Below are 11,144 nucleotides of genomic sequence, written 5' to 3'. Positions count from 1 at the left end.
ATGAATCCCCCTGGTATTAGCACAGGGCAGCTTACTAGAGCTTAAAGGACAACTGAAGCGAGAGGGATATGGAGCCAACCATATTTATTTTCATTTAAATAATGCACATTGCCTGGCTGCCCTGCTGATATTCTGTCTCTAATACTTTGAAGGTAGGCATACATATATCAACTGGGCGGCTAATCAGCAATCCGATCCAATAATTATCACATTGGATTAAATAGGGGGCCGCCAAAAGCATGCCGATTCATAATGCAACCATTTCTGGGCCGAAATTCGTCGCATGTATGGATCAGACATAATGAAAAAAGTCGGGCCATAGAGGGTCGTGAGATGAACGACGGTAACAGCGAGATAAATATCAGGACGAGTGACAAAATCCTTGGCACTGTCCCCCCCCCTCAGTGTCAAATATGCCCCCTGTGCACAATACCCTACCTGTCCATGTCCACCTCTGGCTCGGTCTGCAATCTGCATACACACGCCCCAACGTGGTTACCGCAGTAACGCTGGCGTGTGTGACGTGTCACACGAGCCCACGAATACGCCGGCAACCACGTGGGGCACATATATGCAGATTGTGAAGGGAGCTTAGAGCCAGTGGCGGACATGGACAGGTAAAGTATAGAGCACCGGGGAGGCATGTTTCATACTAGGGGGGACATCGCAGGGCCGGCATCACAAAGGCGATTCCTAATTGATTTCAGCATGAAATTGAACGGGAATCAGCCTGCGGTGTATGGGCAGATCTATCTTTTATCAGATAAATTGTCTCTTGATCGAATCTGCCCATCATCGCTATATGTATGGTTAACTTTAGCTATAGACCCTGAACAAAGCATGACGATCAGATGTTTGAATTAGGTTTGACTGGAATAGCTCCCTGCTTGTTTCAGGTGGGGGACTCTGAAGCTACTAATTAATGATTCAAGATCAGCAGCATGCCAGGCAACTGGTATTGTTCAAAAGGAAATAAACAGGTCAGCCTCCATATCTCTCCCACGTCAGGTGTCCTTTAACCTCCTTGGCGGTATAAGCCGCGCAGGAGGTTTTCTCCGGCCCTGCTGGGCCGATTTGTTTAATTTTTTTTTTGCTGCACGCAGCTAGCACTTTGCTAGCTGCGTCAGCACACCGATCGCCGCCGCCCCGCGCTCGATCGCCGCTATCCGTCGCGCCGCATGGCCCCCCCCCCCAGACCCCGTGCGCTGCCTGGCCAATCAGTGCCAGGCAGCGCTGAGGGGTGGTTCGGGACTCCCAATGACGTCCCGACGTCGGTGACGTCATCCCGCCCCGTCGCCATGGCGACGGGGGAAGCCCTCCAGGAAATCCCGTTCTTTGAACGGGATTTCCTGAACGGAGATCGTCGAAGGCGATCGAAGAGGGCGGGGGGATGCCGCTGAGCAGCGGCTATCATGTAGCGAGCCCTGGGCTCGCTACATGATATAAGAAAAAAATGTTTTTTTTAAAAACTGCGGTGCTCCCTTCTGGCGGATTTTTTTATACCGCCAGGGGGGTTAATGTCAAGTCTGATGATTATTAGTCATTAAACTCTCCCAAGTGACTCTCATAAAACATTTCACCCAATCACAGAAGAAATAGAATATCCACCAACCACACACATTATTAATTGACATGTGTTTATAGATTGAGAAGATAAATATCATCAGGGTAAGGTTCATAGTTGTTTTGTTTGTGTTTTTAGAATTCCTTGTTTGTGTTTTTGTGTTTTAGTTTCCTTGTTTGTGTTACTTTTGCCTGCTTTTCCCACAGTCAGGACAGAAACAAGGACACACGACTGTGTGAATTATCTGGTGTTTAAGGTTTCCATTTTCACCGAAACATTTTCCTCCTTCAGAACAGGAATAAGAGTGCTTGCCGGTGAGTCTTCCCTGGTGTGTAAGATCTCCTCTGTGACTAAAACACTCCCACATTCTGCACAGCGATGAGAAAGCTCACGTGCGTGAAGTCTCTGGAGGCTAAAAAGATCTCTTTTCTGACTGAAAAATGTCCCACAGGTTGAGCAGAAATAAGGACACTCGCCTTCGTGAATTCTCATGTGCTTGAGAAGGGATACTTTCTGACTGAAGCATTTCCCACACTCTGAACAGGAAAAAGGACGTTTGCCAGTGTGAATTCTCAGGTGACTGAACAGATCTGCTTTCTGTCTGAAAAATTTCCCACACGTTGAGCAGAAATAAGGATGCTCGCCTGTGTGAATTCTCATGTGTGCGAGAAGGAATGCTTTCCGACGGAAGCATTTCCCACACTCTGAACAGGAAAGAGGACGCTCGCCGGTGTGAATTCTCAGGTGACTGTGAAGATCTTCTTTCTGCCGGAAACATTTCTCGCACTCTGAGCAGGAATAGGGCCGCTCATCTGTGTGGATTTTCTGGTGTATGAGAAGATGTCCTTTCCGAATGTAGCATTTCCCACATTCTGAACAGGAATAAGGGCGCTCACCTGTGTGATATTTCTCGTGAGTAACGAGGGAAGATTTCTGAGTGAAACATTTTCCACAATCTGAACAAGAAAAAGGCCGCTCCCCTGTGTGTAATCTCTGGTGACTAAGAAGGGATGCTTTCTGCCTGAAAAATTGCCCACACTCTGAACAAGAATAAGGGCATTCGCCGGTGTGAATTCTCTCATGCACAAGAAGAGATGCTTTCTGAGTGAAACATTTCCCACACTCTGAACAAATAAAAGGCCGCTTCCCAGTGTGAATTATCTGGTGTCTACGAAGAGATGCTTTTTGACTGAAACATTTCTTGCAGTCCGAACAGGAATAAGGGCGCTCACCTGTGTGAGTTCTCTGGTGACTGAGAAGGGATCCTTGCTCCCGAAAGCATTTTCCACACTCTGAACATGAATAAGGCCGCTCACCTGTGTGAACTCTCTGATGTATAAGAAAAGCTTTCTTATGACTATAACTTTTCCCACACTCTGAACACGACAATTGTGGCCTATGACACTGCATTTCCTGCTGCCCAGTCAGTGTTGCTTCAGATTTGTTGCATTCAGGATATGCTGATCTCTGATAATCTGTATGTGTAGCATAATGTAATGTACTAGAGGATTCCTCCAGATAAGATGGATCTGTTCCTGTATCAGGTCTGTGGCGTGGCTCATGGACATCTGAGGAGACAGCTTGTGATTTCTCACAAGACTCCTCACCACTAGAGGGAGCCGCTCCTCTATCTGCACTGTAACCCCTGTGATGTGTATTCCCAGTAACAGGAATTTCTTCTGGAGAACATTGAGTGATGCCATTATCTTCTGCAGCATCATTCGGATGTGACATAAGAGGTTCCATCGTATTGCTTCCGACATCATCTCCCCCTGCTGGAGAGAAAATGTTACTGTTACATTTCTGCAGTCAAGAGTAATGTGTGCCAGCCTAAACCAAACCAGCTATAGAACATTGTGCAGTGATGTCATTCTTATGTCATGTAATAGAAATGGGCCTTTCATATGGTGTACAGTATCTCCCCCTCATTTGTTGGCACTATGATGTTATACTGAGGAATGGAGATGCGCCTTTCATATGGTGTACAGTATCTCCTCATTTGTTGGTGCTATGATGTTATACTGAAGAATGTAGATGGGCCTTTCATATGGTGTACAGTATCTCTTCCTCATTTGTTGGTGCTATGAGGTTATACTGAGGAATGGAGATGGGCCTTTCATATGGTGTACAGTATCTCCTCCTCATTTGTTGGTACAATGAGGTTATACTGGGGAATGGAGATGGGCCTTTCATATGGTGTACAGTATCTCCTCCTCATTTGTTGGCACTATGATGTTATACTGAGGAATGGAGATGGGCCTGTCATATGGTGTACAGTATCTCCCCCTCATTTGCTGGTACTATGATGTTATACTGAGGAATGGAGATGGGCCTTTCATATGGTGTACAGTATATCCTCCTCATTTGTTAGTACTATGATGTTATACTGAGGAATGGAGATGGGCCTTCCATATGGTGTACAGTATCTCCCCCTCATTTGCTGGTACTATGATGTTATACTGAGGAATGGAGATGGGCCTTCCATATGGTGTACAGTATCTCCCCCTCATTTGTTGGCACTATGATGTTATACTGAGGAATGGAGATGCACCTTTCATATGGTGTACAGTATCTCCTCATTTGTTGGTGCTATGATGTTATACTGAAGAATGGAGATGGGCCTTTCATATGGTGTACAGTATCTCCTCCTCATTTGTTGGTGCTATGAGGTTATACTGAGGAATGGAGATGGGCCTTTCATATGGTGTACAGTATCTCCTCCTCATTTGTTGGTACAATGAGGTTATACTGGGGAATGGAGATGGGCCTTTCATATGGTGTACAGTATCTCCTCCTCATTTGTTGGCACTATGATGTTATACTGAGGAATGGAGATGGGCCTGTCATATGGTGTACAGTATCTCCCCCTCATTTGCTGGTACTATGATGTTATACTGAGGAATGGAGATGGGCCTTTCATATGGTGTACAGTATCTCCTCCTCATTTGTTGGTACTAGGATGTTATACTGAGGAATGGAGATGGGCCTTTCATATGGTGTACAGTATCTCCCCCTCATTTGTTGGCACTATGATGTTATACTGAGGAATGGAGATGGGCCTTTCATATGGTGTACAGTATCTCCTCCTCATTTGTTGGTACTATGATGTTATACTGAGGAATGGAGATGGGCCTTTCATATGCTGTACAGTATCTCCTCCCCATTTGTTGGTACTATGATGTTCTACTGAGGAATGGAGATTGATCTTTCAAGTTTCCCAAATTGTTTTCAACTTGGCCAACTTTACCCAATCAAAATCTGCTTTACAGTAACAGCAAACAAGCGAGCAGTACTAGGGATGTCATGTGTGCTGCGTACATAGTGTATATATATATATATATACACATTACACACATCTCACACCTATTATTTCTCACATTCACTTGTCTGGTTAATCCCAGTTTCAATATACACGTTTATATCAATAAAAAGCATTTTACCCCAGTATTTTAGTTCTTCTTCTTCCTCCATAGACTTCTGACCTCCCCTCTCACACGTCTTTTCTTCTTCCCCTTTAATTGCCTTCATCTTTTCATCATCCTCTATAGACTGCTGCTCACCAATTATATATGTCTCTTCTTGTTTAATTGTCATCATGCCACCTTCCTCTGTAGATTGATGATCACTCCTCACGCAAGTCTCTTCTTCTTCCTCTTTAATTGACTCTACCATTTTACTCTCTGTTGTGGTCTTCTCATCACTCGTCACATCCTCCGATTTCAGGTATCCTGGTTCTTTTGCCTAAATTCACCAAAAAATTGAAATTAAAATCTTCAAAGAGAAGAACCTATGATATTTGGTCTGAAGTCAATTTAGAGCTCTATATCTCCAGTTCCACCTACCTGATAGTGGTGGGGGGTGGGGTGGTCTTCCTGTGGACAATCCTGGGAATAAAGAGGACCTGTACATCTCTCTGGTGGGCTTCTGTTACTAGATGCATCTGTAGGAAACACATACACTGACTGGATAGATTGTTTGTATGTATATATCAGATGATGGGGGATCTAGGTGGACCCTCCATGCTGCACTCTCCTTTACAAGAACGGAAAGTCTCCACTTACCTGGCGATGTGAGGGGAGGATGATTCTCCATCATGGTGTCCTTATATACTATATACTGCCTTGCGTTCATCACATTCTCCACTTCTCTCCCTATAAAGGTCTTCTGATCTTACATCACAATTTTCTTCCCTTGAACCTTCCGTCCCTCCAGACACTCCCCCCTGCAATGCAGAGAATGTGGCGTGGTGACACACAATACAAGGAAGGGGCTTATTTATAATCAGTATGCAGATGCGCCGTATCCCCAAACCCATGCTCAGTTGATATATTTATGTTAGCAAATTTCATTTTTTGCAAACATACTATAATGCAATACAAGTAAAATCAAACACAACTGACCAGGAGATATTGACACCCTAGTCACAAAATTGTCACAGTGCTAGATGATACATTATTAAAGTGTACACGGGGGAAGCTCAGGTACAAAATAACATACCTACCTGAGAAGTGGAAAATCTTTGGATCCTAAAGAGCCCTCCCTCGCTGTCCTCTGGCCACCGTCAACGAGCGCGGACCCTGTAATGATTATAGACAAGGGTTCGATGGTAATCTGATCGGGGCCGTGCTCCTTCTCAAGCATGAGTGTTGCTGCACTGCGCCTGCGCTCTTACCTGGGCAGTAAGTCCAGCAAGCTAATGCACAGGTATGGCCTAGCTCCTGCCAGAAGAGGTGCGCAGCCCCAATCAACTGGAGGGTTCAAGGGGAGAAGGGGGGGGGGGGGCAGAGGACAATGAGGGGAGTCTCATTAGGACCCAGAGGCTTTCCTCTTCTTGGGTAAGTATCTGAGCCTGAGCTTTAGCCCGGGTTCTGATCCTTATAGGAGGTTCCATCTAAATCCAAAATAATTCAGGGTCACTTTATCAACTTAAAGGGAACCTGAAGTGAGAGGGATATGGAGGCTGCCATATTTATTTCCTTTTAAACAATACCAGTTGCCTGGCTGTCCTGGTGATCATTCTGGCATGTAGTAGTGTCTGAATCAGACACACCTGAAACAAGCATGCAGCTAACACAGTCAGACTTAAGTCAAACATCTGATCTCCATTCTTTTTAGGGTCTATGACTAAAGACATTAGAGGTGATGGATCAGCAGGGCTGCCAAGCAACTGGTATTGTTTAAAAGGGAACTAATATGTCAGCCTCCATTTCCTGCTCACTTCAGCTGCCCTTTAAGGCAGTTCAGCCTTCTAATACCTACTGATAAAGTGAACAACTCTGTTTTACGAAACGCATTGAGATCAAATCTACTTGGTTATAATATTGAACCAACCCTGTGAATGTATCAGTGCAAACAGATTACCCTTCTAATTGGCCCCGCTCATGTTTTGTGGTTGGTGACCAAACAATAGAAAACTGAATGTTGTATGTTTCCATGATTTGGGAAACAGTATTATTGTTGTTCTTTTTAGCGAAATGAAAAAAAAAAATGTATAGTGAATGCCAGTATATTCAATTGTAAACACCAATTGTGTACAAGTGTCTGCCATTTGTAATGACAATTATATTAAAGATATAACTGTTTTAACCACTTGCCGACCGCGCACTCATAACGCGCGTCGGCAAAGTGGTAGCTGCAGGACCAGCAACGCACATCTGCGTCGTCGGCTGCAGGTCAATCAATCAGGAAACAGCCGCTCGCGCGAGCGGCTGCTCTTCTTCTTGTCAATTCACGGCGGGGGGCTCCGTGAATAGCCTGCGGGCCGCCGATCGCGGCTCGCAGGCTAAATGTAAACACAAGCGGAAATAATCTGCTTTGTTTACATTTTTACAACGCTGCTATAGCAGCAGCGTTGTAGTAGATCAGCGATCCCCGGCCAATCAGCGGCCGGGGATTGCTGTCACATGACAGGCAGGAGCCTGTTAGAGGCTGCACAGGACAGATCCGTTCCTGTGCAGCCTCCGATCTCCGGGGCTGGGAGGGAGGAGAGGGAGAGGGGGAATCCTGCAGTGGAGGGGGCTTTGAGGTGCCCCCCCCCCCCCGCCAGCCACACGCAGGCAGGAGCGATCAGACCCCCCCCAGCACATCATCCCCCTAGTGGGGAAAAAAGGGGGGCGATCTGGTCGCTCTGCCTGCTATTTGATCTGTGCTGGGGGCTGTAGAGCCCATCCAGCACAGATCTTCTAAATCAGCGCTGGTCCTTAAGGGGGGGTAAAGGCTGAGTCCTGAAGTGGTTAAAGACAACTGAATGGCCAACTAAACAGAGACTGATAGGAATGGATCAGCAATCTCTGTACAGTGCTGTAGATTTTGTGAGAGCTAAACAAGTGTGTGGTAATAATAGTGTGTGACTGTGGTAAGGTCATTAGAGTGGCAGCTCCTCTGGTGCAGAGACTGCTAGAAATGGATTAGTGATCTCTATACAGCACTGTGAAATATGTCAGAGCTATATAAATGTATAATAATAATAATAGTGTGTGAGTGTGGTGAGGACATTAGAGTGTAAGCTTCTGCGGTGCAGAGACAATGAGAATGGGTCCGAAATCTCTGTACAGTGCTGTGGAATATGTCAGCGTTATAAAATGTATTATACAAAAGTGTGTGACTGTGGTGTGGACATTAGAGTGTAAGCTCCTGTGGTGCAGAGACTGACAGGAAGGGATCAGTGATTTCTGTACAGTGTTGTGGGATATGTCAGAGCTTTATAAGTTTGTAATAATAATAGTGTGCGACTGTGGTGAGGACATTAGAGTGTAAGCTCCTGTGGTGCAGACATGATGGGAATGGATCAGTGATCTCTGTACAGTGCTGTGTCATATGTCAGAGCTTTATAAGTTTCTAATAATAATAGTGTGCGACTGTGGTGAGGACATTAGAGTGTAAGCTCCTGTGGTGCAGAGACTGACAGGAAGGGGTCAGTGATTTCTGTACAGTGCTGTGGGATATGTCAGAGCTTTATAAGTGCGTAGTAATAATAATAGTGTGTGACTGTGGTGAGGACATTAGAGTGCCAGCACATTTGTTGCAGAGACTGCTGGAAATTAATCAGTGATCACTGTAAAGCGCTGTGTAATCTGTCAGTGCTATATAAATATATCATGCTGGGAATACACCTTGAGATTATCTGGCAGATAGATGGTTCGATAGATAATTCCCAACATGACCGATCTGATTTTCGATCAGTTTCTCATAGAAGTGAATGGAAATGGATCAGAAGAACAATCGGAAAATCGATCAGAGGATCGATCGGACAGTAAATCTTCTGAAAAATCTCATTGTGTATTACCAGCATAATAATAATAATAATAATAATATTGTGTGAGTGTAAGCTCCTGTTGTTCAGAGACGATGGAAATGGATCAGTGCTATCTGTACAGCACTGTGGAATATACCAGAACTATATAAATGTATAATAATAATAGTAATAATGTGACTGTGGTGGGGAAATTAAAGTGGAAGCTTCTGTCGTGCAGAGACTGATAGAAATAGATCAGTAATCTGTGTGTACATAACAGCAGCAGATGGTACAGAAGGTGGGAATTTATAAATATAAAATAAATACTACCCCATTACCTCCTCTGCTGCCACCTTCAGCAATGGCTGCTCTTTACTTCCTCCCAAGTCCCAACACCAAGTCTGAACTTCCTGTCTGCCTTCCACCTTTTCCTGAGTACAGTCTTCTTGCTATATGTGAGATCTCCACCTTGTGGAGCACTGAGGCACTGCAGGTGATGTTTCCAAATGTGATGAAGGTTCATTGCGGCATCGTCACTAATTTGTGGTAAAATTTCCGTTCGCTAGTACAGGCTTTCTCAACCAGGGTTCCCTGGAACCCCAGGGTTCCTTGAGGACTCTGCGGGGGTTCCCTGGCATTTTTCGCCATCGTGTGGGAACAAGTATAATAGAGCACATTATAATAGGGGGTACTGTAAAAAGAAGCACTAAATTGGGGATCAGAATAATCATGAGCACAGTATAATGAGTGGCAGTGTAATAGGAGTTAGTGAAATTTACAGCCTCACCTACTTTTAAAGACCATGCCTCCGGAAAAATAAATGTAGGTGTTCCTCGAGATTAAAAAATTGTTTGCAGGGGTTCCTTGAGACCCAAAAGTTAGTCGCAGGGTTCCTCCAGGGTAAAAAGGTTGAGAAAGGCTGCGCTAGTAGCACAAGATTACCTAGCTAATGCTGGTTGTGTGCTTAAGGTAGCCGTACATCAGGTGACTTGGATCAACCATCCGATTCGATTATTATAATCGAATCGGGTGAAAATCGGTGTTGCCAAGTGTATGCCCGACCAACAATACGAGCGTTTTCGGTCCAGAAATTGGTCGCATAGTCGATAGCACATGCTGCAAGATGTTGGGCTGAATTGCTCTCAATCGGGTACTCGGCGGTAACAGCGTGCAATTTTGGGACGATCGACGAACATGACGAAGCCCCCAGCGCTTTCCCTCCCTAATGTTAAATGCCCCCCCGGTGCCCAGTGCAAGTGATACGGTACCTGTCCGTGGCCTCTGCTTGTCCACAGCTGCTTTTTGGATTCCTCCGTGCTGCATATACACGCGCCCCACGTGGTTGCCTAGTAAGGGCGTGTGTGTGTGTGACACCAGACATCACACACACGACCTTGGTACTAGGCAACCAGGTGGAGTGCGTGTATGGAGAATCCTAGAAGCAGCGGAGTACAAGTGGAGGCCACGGACAGGTACCGGGAGGCATTTAACATTATGGGGGCAGTGTTGGGGTGGCGAGGCTGCAGATGTGGAATCACAAGGCTGCTTCCGGATGGATTTCAGTGTGAAATTGATCGGGAAATGACCTGCAGTGTATGGGCAGCTGACAGATCTCTCTAATCATATTTAATTAGAGAGATATTTGTTTCTTCGTTGAATCTGCCCATCATCACTAGATGTATGGTCACCTTGTGTACTTGGTGACTGTACAATTCAGTTTACACAGGTGCACTGTGTGGTGATCAGCTGTTTCAGACAGGGCTGGATTTACCACAAGGCACTGTAGGCACATGCCTACAGGCGCCTGATGATGGAAAGGCAGCTCACTTCCCTCCCAGAGTGCCTCTCTCCTTCCCTATGCAGAGTCCTGATGAGAATGTAAATGAGAGGTTGCTCACCCGGGTCTCAGCATTCCACCGACAAGATCTCCCTTCAGTCTGGGGCACCTCTAGCTACTTAGTACTGAGGGTACTTGTGGTTCCTAATACTAAGAGGCACCTGTAGCTACCTATGACGAGCAAGGGGAGTAAGGGAGAAATTACAGCTGGGCCAGCCAGCACATTTGTGGTGCGGTTGTGGGAGGGGTTTGTAGGTTCGTGGAGTGTGAAGTCTAGGGCGCCAGGACATCTGTGCCTATAGGCTCCTGTGATGTAAATCCGGGCCTGGTTTTAGACCTGTGTGTATCTATAGATCCTCCAATCCAAATTGTACAGGCAGAGAGTGGACACCCCGAGGCTACTTCCATGCTAAATTTCAGATCCTCACTATTTTCTGGGATTTTTGTATACCATATTTCAGTAACTGGGGGAGCAGCTTCAAGTGGTGTGAATACTAAACTGTTTACAG

General features: G+C 45.5%; 1 protein-coding gene across 4 annotated transcripts; it reads right to left on the bottom strand.

The window, feature by feature from the left end:
* Window positions 1-1,595: 1,595 nt before the first annotated feature.
* On the bottom strand, window positions 1,596-9,190 carry LOC137534937 (zinc finger protein 84-like). Of its 4 annotated transcripts, none has more exons than XM_068256662.1 (6): window positions 9,137-9,190; window positions 6,066-6,141; window positions 5,626-5,786; window positions 5,407-5,504; window positions 5,005-5,305; window positions 1,596-3,339 (listed from the first exon to the last, which is right to left on the bottom strand). In XM_068256662.1, exons 3-6 carry the CDS (start codon window positions 5,693-5,695, stop codon window positions 1,805-1,807), a joined length of 2,004 nt encoding a protein of 667 aa, XP_068112763.1. In that variant the 5' UTR covers window positions 5,696-5,786; window positions 6,066-6,141; window positions 9,137-9,190; the 3' UTR covers window positions 1,596-1,804. The 4 variants fall into 4 exon arrangements, with proteins under 4 accessions (XP_068112763.1, XP_068112765.1, XP_068112766.1 ...); XM_068256664.1 differs by having other exon boundaries at window positions 1,596-3,336; XM_068256665.1 differs by having other exon boundaries at window positions 5,125-5,305.
* Between the last annotated feature and the right edge of the window lie 1,954 nt (window positions 9,191-11,144).

This window comes from Hyperolius riggenbachi, chromosome 10, assembly GCF_040937935.1.
Source record: "Hyperolius riggenbachi isolate aHypRig1 chromosome 10, aHypRig1.pri, whole genome shotgun sequence".
In the NCBI taxonomy this organism is placed as follows: Eukaryota; Metazoa; Chordata; class Amphibia; order Anura; family Hyperoliidae; genus Hyperolius; species Hyperolius riggenbachi.
This window is presented reverse-complemented; position numbering and strand designations above follow the sequence as displayed.

What these genes read in the sequence shown, in the direction of transcription:
- LOC137534937 (XM_068256662.1), bottom strand. Translation starts at nt 5,695, where the DNA reads ATGAACGCAAGGCAGTATATAGTATATAAGGACACCATGATGGAGAAT. An exon ending in TCCTCCCCTCACATCGCCAG is followed by an intron (nt 5,505 to 5,625) that starts GTAAGTGGAGAC and finishes TGTTTCCTACAG; the next exon opens with ATGCATCTAGTAACAGAAGC. An exon ending in CCACCCCCCACCACTATCAG is followed by an intron (nt 5,306 to 5,406) that starts GTAGGTGGAACT and finishes TGGTGAATTTAG; the next exon opens with GCAAAAGAACCAGGATACCT.